Consider the following 20,031-nt stretch of genomic DNA (forward strand, 5'->3'; position numbering starts at 1 on the left):
GGCACTGTTTCCACCTCTGGAGACAGGACATGGGGTCTGGAGTGCCCCTCTGGCCCCTCTGGCCCCTGGCCAGCTCCACTTCCCACATCTCACCCTCCACCTCTTGTAGTAGGATTACTGGCTGCCAACTTCCCCACACTGATGTTTAAAACAGCTGGTTAGCCTGGTGGAGGAAGCAGAGGGAGCTACTGTTGGCCTCGCAGATCAAAGAGGAGTCCATTCTCTTCAATCACGAACGCTGATCATTAATATGACAGTGTGTGCGTCACAGTAGGAAGCTCAGGGTGGCTTAACTACAATGGAGTGGTTGTAAAACATACAGTGAACTATGAGATGAATTATTCTGTTGGTGCTTTAAACAGACGACCACTAAGTGAGAATAATGTGCATTAAAAGGATGCTCATTTAAGACAACAAGTTACATTAAGTTTAATTACTAAGTACAGCGCTAACATGCAGTAAGAGGACAAGACACAATCCATAGAGGACTTTACAGAGCTGAGGGATCAAACAGCACTTTTCCTACAGTTTTATTATTCAATACTGAAAGTCTGCACCCACGCTAACAGCTCTGAGGTAAAGCCTTCATTATGTTTAAAATTTTAGTTTAAAGTTAAAAGATCTCTACTCAGCACAAAACACAATGAGCAGTTGCAGCTGGTGAAATGTCCAGTGTTTCATGGTGAACAAAATTGTGAGTGTAATTGTCGACAAAAAATGACCTGATAGATTAAATGTATGACGACGACTTTAGATTCATCCTGAGGAGAACACAACGTCTGAATTTAAATGTATTTTGACCCACACCATAGATCTCCAGACATATCAGAACCCCATACATGACCCTTACAAATGTATATATTTATTTTTCATTTACAAGGATCATGCATATTGATGAACATTTCTGTAAATATGCCAGAGTTAGCAAAAAGGCTAGTTTCCATCCGCAGTCCCTGATGTAAAAATAGGCTCCCCCAAAAAAGGTGGGAGAAGAAAACACGATAATTCGATTACAAATAACACCTTTGACTAAAAACTACATAAAGAGATAACATAACAGTCTTAGAGAAAGAGGCGAATTAGCCATAGAAATTAAATACATGAAGCGTGCAAGACCAGCAGGAAGCAGCAATAAAGAAATGTTAAGAAATACATGGAGCATGCAGGACATGCATAAAAACAAAAAACAAAAACAAAGCTTTCAAGGTAAACAAGAGTGCAGGAATAGAAGCTAAGCATGCATCAGCACCAAGCGGCAACCTCCGGTCTAAAAATATGAGTCCAATGCAGAAGTGTTATAAACTGCAATTAATCGAAGATCCGCTTGAGGCTGGCAAGTACCGGAGACCACATACACACTAATTCAGAAAAGCTGATCTTTACAGCTGAAATAAACATGTTTACAGCCTGGTACAGAAAACAAGTGTAGTCTGTATAGCTCATTTCTCGATCGGCACACACTGTACGGGGGGTGAATTTTTTTCTAACGCTGCAATTTCAAAGATATTGAGATTAAGAGTCTTCCAATGAGAGGCACAGCTGACTTGATTGACAGGCAGGAACACTGTAGCTGTTGGTTAGGAGGCACAAAGCCCGCCTCTTTACGTCACACTAGCTCAACAGCAGCAATATGGCTGCCACTGCTTATTGGCCTCAAAACAGCTCTTCAGAAACAGATGGGTGACGTCACGGATCCTACGTCCATATTTTATACAGTATATGATCAGCACATTATGCAGCATTAAACATGTCTTAGTAAAAACATGCAGAAAGTGTGCAAGTGCTATATGTACACATTTGCACAACAGGACAACATTTATCAGTGCTCTACACATTTGCATCAGAGAGTGAATATCAATCATTAAAAAAAGCGGCACACACAATTCACATGAAGCAACATATAGAGCTCACTGAGTAAGCAACAACAGATGCACACAACAGTAAGGTCAAAAACACAGGAAAAATTCACTGAGGGCCAAGAGGGCAGCAGCAGTGGAATGGTTTCCATGCTGACAGTATGGTTGATTATGAGCCAAATGTGAAAGAAAAAGTAGTCAAGTGATGATCAAAGACGGATGGGTTCATCCTCTAGGGAACATGAATATCAGTATGTGTGTTTTATGTAACAGTTGTTGAGGAAGTGCAGTCTTGCTGAACAGACTGAGATGCGTCAGAGAACGGAGTCATGTCGAGGATCTTCTAGGAATTGTCTGATTCTTGATGAAGGAAATATAAAAATGAGATTCAAGCCCTGAAACAGACTCGGCTGCAGAGACCCTTGTGTATTTTTGTCCTGCAAACACTAAAGTAACTCTTCTAAAAATAGCCCCCTCCCCCCTTCCTTCGTCTCCCTCCTCTCACCCCGCACTGGCCGGTCTGAACCAGGAATCCGCTCACTGTCACAACCTCTGGAGTGTTTTTTTCCTGGAAGGAATTTGCACTTTGCCTGGATCTCTAATATGACCCTTGTCATCAGGAACAATACCCAGGAGCTCTCTCTCAGCTCTCTGGCTGTGAAAGTGACCAGGAGGTCCGGGATGACAGGGTCGACCTGAGGTTCCAGTCCAAATGTCTATATCCTGTAGTAACAGGATGCAAGGAGATGGACTGGAGTCACGTTTCTCATATCCTGAGTCCTCTGACTCCTCAGCTCCTCCTCTTGTTTTCTCCATTGCCTCCATCTTACTCGTATACATTCGGAAAGAGAGGGAAAGCAGGGCACTGAGGGCACTGAGGGCGTTTTATCAGAGGCTAGCCGTCAAAGGCTTGAGAGGAGGAGGAGGAGGAAGAGCTCAGTGGCGTCTGAGAGGGTCACCTCACTCTGGGAGGGGGGATATCAGCCAGTTCACACTGGGGGTGCAGGAGGGGGGAAGTCGGTGTGCGTGTGTGCGTGTGTGTGTGTGTGTGTTTGTGTGTGTGATGGTGGAGGTGGTGGGGTCTACCTGTTCCCCTGAGAGTGGGTGGGAGGCTTCCACTATGTCACAGAAATTCTCGTAAACATTTCCTCGAGGCTGTGTCCAAGAAAACAACACAGTTACACAAGTGTTATAAATCCAGATTACAGAAGCAGCACTGGGAGGACCCAGGTCGATCCATCACGGGCTGCTTTTGACTGACGGTAGTCCATGGTAAGTTCTTGTCTGACCAGAAATGACAAGGACTCCTAGAGGGAGCTGAGATTGAAGTGGATGGGTGAATGAGTGAAAACCTAAACTCAAGCCAAGAAGAAGCCTAAAGGATCTATGGAACTTAACATGGAGTCAAATTCTAGAAAAATCCACAAGACCTTGAAAACACAGAACCAAATCTGATGTGTGTTCAAGGAATAAAGCTTCTACTGTGCTCTTCACACCTTAGGAGAGGTCTGATTCAGTGGTTGTGAAATCAGTGAGACCTTTTCTTAAAATAGCATCAGCAGTGATTGTTAATGTTTAACTGAGGGACTATTAATTCATATATTTCAGTGGTCATAGAGAGATTGTATTATGTTTTAGGAAATTGTTGATACTTCAGCAGTCCCTACCTGTTCCCTCTTTTATCTCTCTTTGTTGACACTGCTCATGGTGCTGTTTGGCTTCAGTGTTAACCTCCTCTCACCTCTAGGTTGTGACATTGTCAGCCTCTGTGGCTTTGATCCTCAGGCAGTATCTCTAACTTGTTGTTCATGTTGCTGTCACTTGGCAGCAGTATTCTTTTAAAATGAACCAGTCGATTGTTAGCAGATCATACAGTATATGGTTCCCTGTGTCATAGCTATCAGCTGTTGGCAGCATATTTGATTGGGACACCAGAATAAAACAGCATCTTTACATGTTAGTAGTAAAAAAAAATTAAAGAACTCAAAAAAATGCCCTGAAGTATTGACTAGGTCAGGGGTGTCAAACTGATTTCAGTTTAGGGGCCACAGACAGCCCAAGTTGATCTCAAGAGGGCCAGACTAGTAAAACCATAACATAATAACCTATAAAGAAGGACAACTACACATTTTCCCTTAGTTTTAGTGCAAAAAGTACAAGTAAATTCTGAAAATGTTCACATTTAATGAACTACATTTTTTTACTAAAACAGCTGTTGTATTTTTCTCCATGATGAGTCTCATAGTGGGCCCAAGTATTTTATTCTTTAAGCCCTGAAACCTGCTGCGAACACACCAAACACACAGGTTATCCCACTCACCTGCGTTGTTCAGGTGCACTCCATCAGCACTATGATTATAACTAACCCCCAGAGAACAAATCTGATATAGCAGTTACTTTTATTGGAAAATAGCAGTTAATGTCTTGTCTGTCATTTTTTCATTTTGGGAAGTCATCCGTCAGGCTGGATTGGAACCTCTGGTGGGACGGTTTTGGCCCGCGGCCCATATGTTTGACACCCCTGGAATAGGTTAAATCCCTAAAGAGTGACTAATACAACAGAAACAGAGAGGATTTGCTTTGCTGCCTGTTTTTAATGTGTAAAAATAGATAAATTAAAATAACTTGGTCCCATTTACAGAGGCCATAGTCCTTGTGGCAGCAGTCGCAGGTTCGACTCCCGTGCTTGACCATTTGTTGCGTGTCTTCCCCCGCTCTCTGCTTCCCACATCTCCTGTCTCGCTTCAGCTGTCCTATTAAATGAAGGCGAAAATTACCAAAAATAGACCTTTTAAAAATATTGTATAACTTGGTCTCAATCGTTAAAAATTCAGCTTTATTGCTAAGATGGAGGGATGCTGCCCCGCCCATCCACAGTCAGTGGCTCAGGGACATCATGTGCTCCTTAGACCTTGAAAAGATCCACTGTTCAGTCACTGGCTGCAGTGAAAAGATTATTCAAACGTGGGGACCTTTTGTGGAGCACTTTCAGTAACTTCAGTCAATTTAAAGAGACACCTTCCTTCTCTTATTGACTTCACAGTCTTCTTTATAATTTTCAGGCATACAGTTTAAAAGGATTACTCATATTTATTGTCACCACGAAAACCTTCATCACTTTTATCTTTTTAAATTTTTTTATTTAATGTATTCCCAATTATTTAGTAGTATTACACTTAATAGACAACCTGACTTCCAGCACTTGAACGTTGCTCACTCCAAGCCTATTCTATTAAACAGATGCAGTATGGAGCTCCTGTATGGACATTGGGACTGTTGGGTTATGAGGAATGGGTTTCTGATAGATCCAGCTTATCTTATCATGTAGTTTTCTGTGTACATTTTGGATATTTGGATATTTGTGTAATTTTAAAAAATCCTGCTGAAAAAAAAGAAACACGTTAAAGCTTTTAGAAGAAAACTTAAGATGCTAATTCTAAATTCTCAATTTAATGTACTTGCCTTTTTTTCTACATTTCTGAGCTTAGACTTTCTTGAGAGTGTTTTAACAAGACTTCACACTCCACTTGTATCAAACTATTTGAGCCCAAAGGTCAGACACATGTTTGTCTTACTGGATCTTTGTGGTCAGAGGCAGGATAAATAAGTATCTTACCATAAGTACACATTAACTTTGGACATTTATTCACACAAAGTCTTGAGACTGGTTTTTCACAGTTTCGTTCCTCTGTGTGTGATCACATTATAACATTGTTAGCAGGGTGTAATATATCACATGTGACCGTGTTCCTTCCTCATTTGCATTTGTTATGTTTTCAATAACTAAACTAGCCATGACTCTGTTGTTCAGTGATCTCTGCACTGCCTCACCTTAGACATCAAGAGTGCTGAAAGCCTGTTATGAGGCTGCAGTCACGGTTATTGTACAGTCATACATTTGAAGGGTGTTGTCTTTTCCTCCCTCATCCTCCTTCAGTTCCCAAACCACAGACTGAATCCAGACCACAGGAACATTATCTGGAACAGCAAGCAAGGTTTCACCATCCGAAGTCCCACCTTCTATTACATCGGCCTCTTCTACTGCGAGACGATCACTGAGGGTGTCAAACACAAGTCACGGATGTACATTGTATACAGACCAGGTCAGCTGTGCTTACACTCCTGTTGGAAAGGAATCAAATTCCTTATCAACATATATGTATATGAGGTTTCTCTGCAGTCCACTCTGCCTCCTGTCATACGTCATGTCTTTCCCATCACAGTGAGTAACATCATGGAGGTGTATCTGAACAGCAGTGGACCTGTGCAGGCCTTGAAGGGAGAGAGACTGGTGTTGAACTGCACTGCCACCGGGGAGCTAAACACTAGAGTCAACATCACCTGGGACTACCCTGGAAAGGTCAGAGCTACATGAGATTGAGAAGACTTTGAATTAAGCAATTAACGCAGATGTGTGGAGGTCAAATGAGCTCTGACAGAGACTGAACAAGAGTTTCTCTCCGTCAGAAAACACTTTGTCTCTTCAGTCAGGGGGTTCTGAAAGGAGCTCAGGGGTGAGTGGACAGTCGATTGATTGGACTGAGAGTTAAGAAAAGGCTTGAAGTACTTATTTTACACTTTGTTTGAGATAAGTGAAAGGTTGCTGCTTTGAAAAGGACTCAAAGTGAAGTTAGTGTTAAAACTGATCGTTGGATGTGAGTGTTTCCTTTCACCTCATCGCTGGCTGAAAGCCTACTGTCACTCGACTGAGGTGAAATGCAACCACTTAATAATGCTTATTCACATTACATTAATCAGGACTTTGACTCATTTGTTAAACACAAATTTGTTTAACACAGTGTATTAAAGTCTGTAGCTCTCAAGGGTTCAAGCTGTGAGGAAATGGATTCTGGTCCAGGTGCTTTGTATGTCACACTTCATTTATCTGCTCTTCCTCCCTCTCCACCTTCAGAGTAACAACACCGGCTCTACCTTCAAGAGGCTTGTGAAACACAAAAATCACATGTTGTTCTACAATATTCTGACCATCCCCAAGCTCCAGCGCTCAGACCGAGGCCTCTACACGTGTCGCGTCACCAGCGGAAATAATACCAAACAACAGAAAGTCACTGTTACTGTCTATGGTGAGTGTCTTCCTCTGAACCTCATCCACATTTACACACTCAGACTGCAGACATACAGAAAGGTTAGTCTTTTAAGTGTTGGGTAAAATATGCTCAGACTTTTTCATTTGCTCTCTTGATGTTAAAAACTGCATGCCTGTGTTTCCTTCATGTCAGACCATCCGTTTATCCGCCTGAAGCCCCGACACGGGTCTGTGATGGAGGTGCAGGCAGGACAGAAATCTTACAAAATCAGCCCCAAACTCCGAGCATTCCCTGCCCCTGAGGTCATCTGGTAAGAGCTCACTTTGATCCTTCAATCACACCTAACAGCCTTTTGTCTTCAGTTTCCCACCCTGTTTCTGCCTCCAAGTCTTTTATCTATATTAATCTCTGGCAAACTTCCTCAACACCATTTCCTTAGAAAGGCCGGGCGCAGTTTGTTTTAGCAACCAAATTCAGCTAATCGTGCGTCGTTATCCTATTGATCGGAGTAATTCTGTAACTTTACAATCCCCTCTCTAAACTCTGATTTGAAGAGGAAATGTGTTCTTAATTAGTTGGACTTTCCTCTCCGAAACTTTGCTCAGAGGCGTTTTTTATTCCGACAGGTTGAAGGATGGCATGGTGGCAGCAGAGCAGTGCTCCAGATACCACATCGATGGGACTTCTTTGGTGATCCGGGATGTAGCAGAGGAGGATGCTGGGAAGTACACTGTCCTAGTACGAATCCAGGAACACGGGCTTTACCAGAATCTCACACTCACACTTGTGGTCAATGGTGAGATTCCTTGGGTTTAATACTTCACCTATTAACAACCTTTAGCCCTCTCCATCCCAGGAGTTAAACCGTGTTCTTTTCTTTGTCTGTTTGTGTGTTCTGGCAGTGAGTCCTCAGATAGGAGAGAAAGCGGTATCGCCGCAGGACCCGGGCTCAGTGCCACAAGGAAGCAGACAAGCCCTTCACTGCACATCCCACGCAGTCCCACCTCCTCACATCCAGTGGCTCTGGCATCCCTGTCCATCCAAAGGCCGGTAAGTAGCCCTCAAGTCTGGATGTAGTGTGGACATTATGTCTTACTCACAGAATGAGAAGAAAAGTGTTTCATTTCATTTATTCAGATCTCCATTAGCTGTGGCCAAAGCACAGCTACTCTTCCTGGAGTCCACCCAAACACATATAGATAGCCTACATAATAATACATAATCACATCACAGTCTTACAGAGCAATAAGCACAAAGGAAAAAACACAGTAAGAGTAAGACAACATAAAGCATGGTGGCCATGGAGGGCAAATGGGCTGAAGCAACTCCAAAAGATTTTCAAAATGATGTAAATTCAAAAAACATGCAATAATCCAAAAAAAAAACAAAAGCTACTGATGCATGGCATATAAAGTGAAAATTAATGAAAATGAATATGTGTTTACAACAAACATAAGGAAAACACAGAAACAATAATTTGCAGCATTTTGTGCACAAGCAAAGTGTTTGCCCTTTGCAGCCACCTTAACAAAGTATTATTTAGCTGGAATTAAAACAACACTGTTTCCCAAAACGTGCATGACGTGTCGGGGAACCAAAACCATGGTGAATCCTGATGAAGAGCAAAAACCAGCTCTCTTTATTTTTTGGTCCTGATTGAAATTAAACTGTTGTTGATTAATTTTGGCTGCTAATGCTAAAAGTAACATGCACGCAGTACTTTCATCAACATCTACCAAATATACAGTCAATAAATTCATTTAGTCTTGTGTTTCATGTTAAGTTGTATGTGCGTGTGTTAGTGTGTGTGTATGTGTGTGCGCACGTGTGTGCGTGTGTGTGTGTAAGATTTGAAAAACGAGACATGTTTTGTCTAATTCAGCATGTGTTCAGACAACGTTTCCTTCTTGTAACCAGAACAGATGCCTTTTGGGGCCTTTCATGTGCGGGAATGTGTGAAAATGTGTGTGTGATTATTTGTGTGCATGTGTATTCGTCTACCTGTGTGTGTGTGTGTGTGTGTGTGTGTGAGTGCTCCATCATATCTGTCTGCTTGCTTGTGCAGCTCTTTCCCCATATGTTTGTTCTGTTTGTCCATGTGTCCTTTTCCATATGTTTGTTTAACTGCACACAAATGCTTAGCCTCTGTGTCACTGTGCATGCATGTGTGTGAGTGTGTGTGTGCGTGTGCGTGTGTGTGTGTGTGTGTGTGTGTGTGTGTGTGTGTGTGGTACATTCACAGACAGTACACAGTGTATCTCAGACTTGAAAGGACAGAGAAAAAAAACACACTTCAATAGAAGCCAGTTCCGTGCTCTCAGTCACGATTTGTTGGTTTCCAAATCAAACGCTATGATTTAATGAATTTCCTGAGCAGGACGCGGGGTGAGAGGCCTGTTTATTATTGTGATTGCACACCGCATCCTGTGATGCCTTTCTTATATCTGACACAAACACTATATATAAAGTTCTCATGAGAAATGGCCCAGGGATGAAGACGGACAGTCCATTTAGTCCACTCACACACACTGACACTCACACACAGACATACACACTCAAGCCAGCACTTGGCAGTAACATTGATTGACTTGCTCTCGGAGGTCAGACTCGTATTGTGTTACTTATGACTGAGTCAGAAAGGTTAAGTATTACCTGAGAGCACCGCAGCAGCCGCCCATGCTCAGTTCCCCCTCTGATGCACTGACATCATTCGTGTACTTGACCCTTGACCCCCGCACTCTAAGATGGCGCCATGCTGAGATTATTACATTTTGGTTCCACCCGTCTGTCTCCCCCTCAAATGCAATTTACAAAGTGTACACAAACATCTTTGAGATTGGCAGGTGATGCTAAAGTTTCGGGTGTCTCCTGTAAGAACTGAGCCTGTGGAGGGTGTTCTGCAGAAATGTCAGCCAACTCAATCTGTTTCATTTTCAAACATTTCATTGAGGGTTTCAGTTTCGCTTCTGAAAATGGTTTAACATGTAAAATATGCATGAGTGCAAACGTTTGTCTTGTTTCATCATAGGAGCCACATGCAATCTGCTAATGGAAGAACACTGCCCAAATCAAAATCATTTAATGTTCAGTTTGTGACAGACGTTCAGACTTTTATTGAAGTTTTGATCAGGTTGTGAGTTCAATTGGAAAGTTCTGTCGTAAAAGGCTTAAAAAAATAAGAAGAGTTCAAAAGTGACACAACTGTTCGTCACTGCAGTCGTTAATGATATAACTTCAGCATCATGCTTCAGTGGTGTTAAAATATAAATGCACATCAGTGTTTTAGCAGATTACATTTGGCCCCTTCACGCTGACTTATGGTCCTTGATAAAGCTCTGTTCTGGTTCAGTACTGAGTGTGTTTCTGTAGACCAGTTTGTGACTGGATCCTCACTAGGCGCCTTGTTCTTTGCAGCCCGGCTGCACCACAAGCCTGACGCCGCGCTGGAGGAGGCCCAGGGACAGTGAACCAGGCAGGGCCAGGCTGATGGGGGGCCTCACGCCTGGGTCCTGGGCCCACTCCTGGGTCTGGCCCTGGGAACCGCAGCGCTCTTATCTGGCCCGGGCAGGAGGCGCACTGGGCTTCCTGTGCGAAAATCAGAGCGCTTTTCCTCTCGTTGTTTGGCTTCCTCTCCGACGCGAGACGCTTCCCAGCAGCGTGATTGTCCCTTCGTCTTCAAACGTGGCACAGTCCGCTTCCTCAAGGGCTTGATCTATTCTTGAGAGGCCCACACACACACCCACCACCCCTACACATCCCTTCCCCCAACTCTGCTGCCCCCCACACATACCTCTACAGCCCCTTCCCTCACCAGCTCTGCCCTCCACCCCAACCCAGCATCCTCCACCTCTACAGAAGAACAACCCCCCATCACCTCTGCCACCACCTCCCCACACTCATCAGTGCTCCTCCAAAGCAGCCAGAACCCTCAGTGACATTACCAGTGATCCTTCGTGAAGATCCTGTTCTTGCTAAACTGATGTGGAAAGTGAGGAAAGTGACTTTGAACACTGCTGAGCAGTGATGACCAGGAGACACAAGAACACAGAGGAAAAAAGCCACATCACTAAGGATATAAAGGCACCTGCTTTACTGATTATTTATTTATTTTCTTCATTTTCCCAATTTGAGTGCTCCCCTCGCCCAGCCATCCTATAGTTTCATGCTATTTTTATATTACACAGACATTTTGAGCCAGAAGAAGTGCAATTCCATCCATCCACCTGCCATGTTTCTGGAGCTGCTTTGCTTGTTTTTTTGTGTCCTAGAGTGGTACTATAAAGGGTGCATGAACCGTGCCTGTCCCAAGCCCTGATCCGATTCTGACATCCACAAAAGCTGTGAGTTTCTGCTGCCAGTTTTAGCCGCTGGTAGAGGGTCAAATGTGCTCACTTTGGATGGGCGAAGCAGGAAGGAGGACAAGCTTTGTATTGTCCACTATGGGGTGCCTACAGTTCTCTATTAAAAAAGACTGATGGTCAACAGACGCCTACCATGTAGGAAGTCTCCACAGACCAGAGACTATGACTTCCTCCATCATGTTATGTCACCCTGTGTTGTAAAGTGTCATCCCATGTCAAAGTGTCTTGTGTTTGTCTAATGATGTCAGTATAACAGCCCGTTGATTAAAGTCTCAAAGTGTGTGTGCTACTACAAGTCATCTAAAAAGAATGAGTGCCTTAAAAGCAAAGTCCATTTATGCATGTGTTTGTGTGCGTAAAGCAAGTGTGAGAGTGTGTGTACTTGTGCAGAAAAATCGTGTGTGTCCCATTTTACGGGTGTTTCCCAATGTGATCCATTCCTTGTATACAGATGTTCTATGAGTAATATATGAATCTAATATTTAATAATTTTATACAACTAACTTACATATGATGAATGACAGTATTTGACAACTTTGTATGAATCTGTTAAGATGTATTGAAGTGTTATATCCGTTGTTTGTGTTTTTGCATTAAACTTTGCTCATATTTGTGTACGCCTGTGTTTGGTTTATACGGCTCTGAGGTTATTTTGTGGTTGCGACAGGAACAGACGGGGACAGCAGTAAAAAGTGTATTTTAAGCAGTAGGACAGGACAGGAAGAAAAAGCAGGAGATGGCCCCCACTGATACACAACTGAACACTTCATTCATATTTCCAGGCGGCTGCTGCTCACCCTGTTGGCAGGCACACACTGTATGAATGTGTCTGTTTGAATGTGTGTATGCATGCAAGTTCATTTCTAACCCTGTTTATGTCCACACATCCATCTAACTAATCCTATTTTTGTGTACAAATTCTTCTTTGAGTGAGAAAGCCTTTCCTGAGAAGCGTGGGAGTGTTCGCTGGAATCTCCACTGCCTGTGAGATGAGTGTGTGTTTGTGACATCGGTGTGAGGCCTTCAGTGTCATGCACAGGGTGGGTCATTCGTGCAGTCGCGTACTAGATGCCAAGAGGAAGAGCAATCAGGGAGCAAAGAGGAACCAACCTCAGGGAGGAGCGCAGAACAGACAGAGAAGGATGACGACAAGGATACAGACAGAGACAGGGAGCGGAGAGACACAGTGACACATTCATAAACACGCAAAGGATCAATGGACAGAGGGGAAACGATGGTTTACAATAAGGACAGTGGTTCTAAATAATACATGTCTGTCAGATAGACAGATAGACAGATAGACAGATAGATAGATAGATAGATAGATAGATAGATAGATAGATAGATAGATAGATAGATAGATAGATAGATAGATAGATAGATAGATGTGCACATACAAACATAGAAATCATTATTTTCAGCATTGTTCTATAATAATCATCATCATCACCAAACAAGTTGCAGTTTCATGAGTAATGCAGCCTCAAGATGGGCAAAGGAAACACGTTCTAACAAAGCCTCGGGTACAAGATACGCACACCAAGTCTCTAAAGTAGGGATACTCAAAAAATGAAAGAAAGCAGGAAGCAAAGAGAAAATAGCCTATTGTCAAGACTGTAGTAAAGGGGGGTAGCCTGTCTGTGTCCGTCAAAAAGTACCTCCAATTATTATTATATAATCATTTACAGTCTATGCTCCAAGCTCACCATTTAACATGTTCTATCCCGTTTGTAACATTTAATAGTGTTAGATTGTTGTGACTCTATTTAAATTTAAGAGGAGGGGGTATGTGTGGCTGAAAGGAGCTCTGTTGATCCTATCCTGCCTCTTTTGGATGTTTCCAGGCATCCAGTTAAGCTAGCTTATAGGCTGCTGGCTACATCATCAGTTATTGCTAGTAGCTCTTAACAAGAATTGTGTTTCCCCAGAAGTGTTTGACTGTTTCTAATGCGCATCTCCCAAAGGGCAGGTAAAATCTTCTTCCACTAAAACAAATTGGAAATCAAGAAATGATTTTAGCTCAAACAAGCTGGACTTATCACTTAGTTAGCTATTAAACTAAGCAAGTAAGCTTTTAATTTAATTATCTTTATTTAAACTCGAAAATCATTGAGAGCGAAGCCCTCATTTACAATGACGTGGAGCATACAAAAGAAACATTAAAATGCATGACAAGCAAATAAAAGATGAAACCTTAAAATAATGATGATCAATTCAAAACAGACAACAATTAAAAAGTAATGTTAAAACTACTGAAAAGTAATGTTAACACAAAGTCAGTTGAAACAGGTGCAATCAGAGGTTAAAAGGTTTAAATCTAATGATTTAAATTGACTAAAAGAAACAAATGCATTCATTTTAAAGTGCTTTGAAGGAAGTTCCATGCAGATGGTGCAAAAAAGCCAAAGGCAGATTTTCACAGCTCTGAATGAACTCTGGGAACCTGGAGAGTGAGCCATTTAGTAGATCTGGTTTGTTTTTCTCCAGAGGACCAAACTAGCATAGAAGATAAATATGATGGTAACATCCCAACAAACGCTTTATTAATAATCAGGTATGAATGTAAATCACACCTTTCAGTCAGTAAAGCTAAGCTAAGCTAGTGAACTTGCTAGCTTGGTTAATAACTAGCCTTGTCTACTGAGTACAAAATAATGGAAGCATTCATTTTAATCAGTCAGAAATAGTATTTAATAGTTATTTAGTTAAAAGTACGTATATGTAATAGCAACACTTTCATGGCTCCAGATGCAAACATTAGAAATATTTGAATGAATATTTAAAATCATTTACTTATTTTCCTGCTAAGTTGTCAACACAGTACATTTTCATCCATGTTCAACACCTTTAATTTAAATACATTTGATTCTTCCACCATCGTTTTTATTGAGCTGTTATAAGACATAGAAAGTGTGTTGGATGTTTGAGGCCACTTCCCAGCTCCTGTATGATCTCACAGTTTTGCATCATGTGCATACCACAAAGCATCTTGCACAACGTCCAGTTCCCACAGCTCCACTCATATGTAATCTATGGATTTGGAGACAGGAACTCTTGTCCTGGATATGTGGGATGGTTTGTCAAGAATGGGAGGAAGTTGATTCATAGGATGACAATACCACCTCTGCATCCTCCATAGATGAACAATCCAGTTTAACAAAGCACTCAAAGATTCCCTTTTGTCAGCCGGCAGGACAGAGTAAGAGGATGTGATGCCGTTGATAAAAATGGTAAGGTGATGATGATGATGATGTTGGTGAGGATAATATCAAGCAGCGATGATCAAGGCATTTCCCTGATGTTCTGATTTCCCCCCTGCATCGCACAGCTGAGAAAAACACACTCACACCTGGTGTCACTATAAAATGACTTGTGATAACACAGCTGAGCTCTCTGCATCCTCCTCCTCATCTTTCAAGGTGCGTGTGTCCAAAGTCTTCCTCACTATGGGGTCCTGTGACAGAGAGAGTCCCTGCCACGTCCACAAGCAACCGCATCCTGAGTGTAACACGCAGACAGGAAGTGCTTCAGGGAAAGAAAAAGGTAGGTGAAGCTGTGAAATATAAATGTTTAAGAAGACAAGCTGACATATGTAACAGGAATATATATATTATTCATGCAATGTTGAAAATTAAGGTAACAACACAAAAAGATTCCTGACACAGTCTGACTCGAAGGTACAGCAGATTCAGGATCAGAAGGTCTTCATTGATCAAACGGGGAATGAATGCTCACTGTAAGAAAATGATAGAAAAGGTTTAGGTAACTAAACATAAAATCTTAAATAAGATAAAGTCTCCACTATGAATCCGTAAAAATAAGAGTGTACAGTTACAGTTTTCCTTAATCGCTTTGGTACATTTCTCAGATCAGAATTGAAATTCTCAAAACTACTTGTTCAATCTTCACATCATTGTGTCACTAGTGGACATCAAAAAAGCAGTTTCTCGTTTCTTTGAACAAGTTGCAAATGCTTTGGTACATCCATGCAAATGATTATGTACAATTCTCTGCTGTTTCCTACATTATCAAGTGTTTATGTCATGTTGATCAAAATCTATTATAATGGGTCTCTGTTGAATAGTCTCACCCTCAACAACATTTAGGCATTAGTTCATCGCATAAGTTTTCACATGCAAAATGGTTGAACATGTCAGAATATGTCAGTCATATTACTATACATTTCCATCAGACTTTTTTTTCTAAATCTGTTCTGAATTGGTAAATTGCTCACAGGTGAATCTTGACTCTCTCTAACGAAGGGAAATGTGTGGAGCGTGAGATCAACCAATGATCAACCAGTTTTCTGAAATAGCTCAAAGGTGCATCTCATGAACGATATACTGGCAAGTATATATATAGCCGGAGCACAACACAATGTTACAATGTCTGACAATGTAAGGACAAGGAATTGGACTGGGTCAACAGCCAGAGAGAAGAAGAAGAGGAAGAGGAGTGAGGCTGCGTGGTGGAGGAGCTGGGAGGCAATACAGAGGAAGAGGCAGAGGACATATGCATATTCCTGATGAGATAAGAGCCACAATACACTAAGGTCTAACTTACAATTTACAATAACTGTCATCAAAAGTTTAGCCAACACGACTAGTAATTTGACTGTCTTATCCGTACGCAATGACACAAGGACTTGTCACTCTGACGGCACTGACATGTTCATTGACACAGATATTTACTTTTGAGGGATGAACTAAGGATTTTGAGCATGAAACTGGCTCTTGCAGGTAATCCATGGTGTTTTGCTATTTGTACGAATTGTTTGGAGAAATGCACTTACTGTTTTGCAAATGTTGAGGATGATTCGAGAAATGTAGAAAAGCGACTGAGAAAAACTGTAATATGATAATGTGATAAATGTGATGATTAAAGATCTAGATTTTATCCCATACGAAGATCTTGATCAAGAACATAAGCAGATATCTTGATCAAAACTGACCTAGAATACATCACTTTGTCTAAACATGATCAACAGACATTAGGCAAACTTCACTGTACAGCTTCCTTTGTTACACACACACCTTCACACACACATACCTATGTTAATACTTATCGACAGCTTGCATGTTGCGCTGCCCACTGGGCTGGAAGTGGGCAGGAGGTCCGGCTCAGAGACCCCTATTGTCTGCTCAGTGGGCCAATGGAAATTATGATTCCTGCCATCGATGGCAGAGGTAACAGACCTGAACCTGACATCTGTGCATGAATATGTGTGTGTGTGTGTGTGTGTGTGTGTGTGTGTGTGTGTGTGTGTGTGTGTGTGTGTGTGTGTGTGTGTGTGTGTGTGTGTGTGTGTGTGTGTGTGTGTGTGTGTGTGTGTGTGTGTGCAAAGTGCCGGTTTGTTAATGAGGATGTTTGTGGTTTTCATAGACGGTGGGGGTCCTGACTGTGGCAGAGGCCTTTGTGTCTGGAGTGTATCGTTGCATTGCTTCCAACTCTGCAGGCACAGACCAGCTAGACGTCCACTTCTACGTCACAGGTGAACAGGATGAATCATGTTTTAAGATATACAAACCGTGGGAGTTGTTTTCCGTTTTCACATCTGGGATTTTTTTCCTAAGCTTGATTAAGAAATTACAGTAAAACATCTATTTTAAGTTGCTCCTTCCTTGCCTGCCTCCCCCCTTTGAACTCAGAATCCTCTTACTTTAAATAACTAGTTTCTGTCTCATACCTGTTTCATCTTTTCCACTTCACTTCCCCTTCCTAATTGAAACCATGCTCGTATCAGCTGATTCACTCAATGCTTTGTCATTGTGAGCTTAACATTAACTTTTTTATTGACATTTCATCCAGAGAAGTGACCAATCATGAAATAATTTAAGTTCTCTCTTTTGGTGTTGTTAGCGTAATCAATTAAGCCTGTTAAGTTTTATTGAACGGACTTCCTAAAGATCTCGATTTATGGTAAATTGACTTTGCACTTTTATTGAAATGTCCTAGTCCAACCGCTCAAAGCACTTTTACATGTCTGGTCACATTCACACCAAATTCACTCACTGATGGCAGAGGCTGCTATAGTAAGGGACTGTCAGTATTAGCTAATCTCATTCATACACCGCTGACCACGTCACGGAGCAATTTGGGGTTCGTGTCTTGCACATGGACACTTTGGCATGTGACTGCAGGAGCTAGGATCGAACCTTCAACCTTCTTATCAAGAGATGACCCCTTCCACTGAGCCACAGCCGCCCCATTTACCTGAAACTCTCTAAAAGGATGTTCTCTGGAAAGAAGTTAGTGTAAACCAGAAGACATTATCTTTCATGTCGATGCCAAAATGCACTTGAAAAACTTTCCAACTTTACTGGTTAGATTGAAGTTATTGAATGAGACATTAAGCCCAAATTCTAAATGTGGAAATAATGGAGTATTAAATGCAGTGAACTGCTGAGTTAAGGGACTTAGAGCAACAGATCTTGAAGCTCCTTCTCAAGCCTCGACAGTAACAAACCTACAGTAACAGGTCTGTTGAACGCTGCTCAGTTTGGGTGATACTGTCACAACATTAATCTCCTCACATCCGGAAGCTTAAGACTGGAAGGACGTTATTGAAACCTCAAAAATTTAAATTATGACTTCTAACAAAACTGAGGATTTTCTTATGTGTCTGTCTACAGTCAGAATTTTTTATAAGTCATCCGTGACAAAATTAAGTCATGTATTGTCAGCGGAGTAACACACACTGATGTGCGTGGAAAGACTTGATGAAAGTTGTGCACATACTGTGTTTTTGTGCGAGGTCTCACATGCTACTGAAAATACAGGTAAGGTTTGGCGTCAATTTGTTTTTAATCGTGTACGTGAGTGTATTTGTGTGTAGGCTGTTAGAGCGAAACAGGAACCTGTGGCTCTTATCGTACCACTTCCCTGTGCAGCGCACTTCCTTGGACTGGCAGGTCCGCTTTATTTCGGGAGGCCTTGGGGTGTTCGGGAAAGATAAACACTATCTGCCATCAGGAAACTCTTGAGCCGTTTCCACGGGAAGTTTCAAATGGCTAAAGTAAATAAAAGGCCTTTTCACTGTATTCCACTCACTGCTTTTACCCACAATAGCCATTCAACATTGTCATCCAAATGTTCAATAAATGGAGGATTGGTCCAATCAGCTGGTCCTGGTTTCAGGCACCAGACAGGATCCAGATTTGCACGCCGTGAAACTGAGAGGGCTAATTCATCAAACACATTATATTTAGTTTATGGGCCTTCTCTTCCCTCAGACATCCCAGGAGGCTTCAGCGTGAGGCAGAGGGAGGAGCCACGAGAGGGGGGAGACCTCCATCTCACCTGTGCAGCCAATAAATACCTGTACACAGTGTTGTCATGGCAGCGAGTGAATGACATCAAAGCAGATCAGCCCTGGAGCTCTAATCTGAGCTCTCTGCAGTTCACATCAGGACAGTACTCCAACACTTTGGACCTGTGGCTAAGCAACCTGACAGCAAGAAACTCTGCAGTCTACAGATGCTCCGCCCACCACATCATCACTGGACAGGAGATGCACCTGGATATACAGGTGGTGGTCACAAGTGAGTCCCTTTCCCATCTTCCTCATCTTCATCTATAAAACTGATGTATTATGGAGCATTTGTGGTGATACCTTTAAACAGAATAATAATTACTTCCCTTTATAGACACTAATAGGTCAAGTTATCACCTAGTTCAGATTTTTGTGCAAGATTGATTTAATTTTTAGTGAACTGTAGGCACCCCATAGTGAACACTGGAACTCTGTGACTTCGGCTCCACTGTTGCTCGGTCATGTCCCCAGTGGCGGTTCTGGGGAGGGGCCAACAGGGGCCAGTGCCCCTGTAAAACTGAAATACAAAAAGCTTCAGCATCGCACCAATGTTACAGGCGGAACACATGCGTGTGGCACTTGGTTCCAGTCCCTTAGAGCGCTAAGGGACTCATGTTGAGTGTAAACAGCCAAACAGCTGCTGTCAGTCCGCATTTTGATCTAGTACACAGTAGTATATATGTCTAGTACATAGGGATGCACTGATGTTTTGCCAGTTTGTTCTCAGCCGGTCCTCGTCCTTCTCAGTCTCCTTTGTCAGGGTTGAATGTGTCCCTCTGACAACACCCTTAGCCCCAGCCTGGCCCCCCCAGTAAAATTGGTCTAGAACCACCACTGCATGTCCCTCCCTTATTGAGTGTTTTAACTCTTCTTCATGGCTTTTTCCTGAATTTTAGAAGCTCTCCCTCCAAGAATCCTGGAGTCAGAGAAGTGCAGAGTTAAATTTACCTACTGAACAAAACAAGATACAATACCTTCAGACAAAACAATCAACCACACACTTGTGTGATGTCTCAAGGTCACTTTGCTCATATGGCAGACAGCATCTTCCTTCCAATAATGAGTTCACCTGAACTTCAGACATCTCTCAACAAACAGGATTTTAACAGAACAGTAATGCCGGTAGTGCATAATACTACAATGCCTCATCACGCCTTTGTTTGACAAAATCAACCAGTGGCACTACGGGGGCAGCTAAATGAATGCAGCACATGGGTTCAAGGTAAAGATCCCCTTGGGGACAATAAAGTGGATCACATCACATTGTCCAGTATTTTATGGATCATATGGTGATGTTTTGTATCATAACGTATTGTAAGGTATAGTATTGCATGTTATGGAATTGTATCGTATCTTTCTGTTTCATATCATGCTGAATAGTATATTGTATCATATAGTATCATATCATATCTTTCCATATTCAATCATATCGTATCATATGATATGATATAGTA

The 20,031-nt window shown here is 42.1% G+C and overlaps 1 protein-coding gene across 3 annotated transcripts in view; it reads left to right on the forward strand.

Annotated features, from left to right (window-relative positions):
• Window positions 1-20,031, forward strand: part of flt1 (fms related receptor tyrosine kinase 1) — a 37,365-nt gene that overhangs the window by 6,305 nt on the left and 11,029 nt on the right. For 2 of the 3 annotated variants that reach the window (XM_034706853.1, XM_034706854.1), the window contains exons 5-13: window positions 5,794-5,959; window positions 6,080-6,216; window positions 6,769-6,940; window positions 7,097-7,214; window positions 7,531-7,700; window positions 7,807-7,954; window positions 14,685-14,808; window positions 16,648-16,756; window positions 18,498-18,806. In XM_034706853.1, the coding sequence (XP_034562744.1) occupies window positions 5,794-5,959; window positions 6,080-6,216; window positions 6,769-6,940; window positions 7,097-7,214; window positions 7,531-7,700; window positions 7,807-7,954; window positions 14,685-14,808; window positions 16,648-16,756; window positions 18,498-18,806 (1,453 nt within the window). Of the gene's footprint in view, window positions 1-5,793; window positions 5,960-6,079; window positions 6,217-6,768; window positions 6,941-7,096; window positions 7,215-7,530; window positions 7,701-7,806; window positions 7,955-10,318; window positions 11,882-14,684; window positions 14,809-16,647; window positions 16,757-18,497; window positions 18,807-20,031 lie in introns of those variants that run through there. The other variant, XM_034706855.1, reaches the window with a different exon arrangement.

This window comes from Notolabrus celidotus, chromosome 17, assembly GCF_009762535.1.
Source record: "Notolabrus celidotus isolate fNotCel1 chromosome 17, fNotCel1.pri, whole genome shotgun sequence".
Taxonomy (NCBI): Eukaryota; Metazoa; Chordata; class Actinopteri; order Labriformes; family Labridae; genus Notolabrus; species Notolabrus celidotus.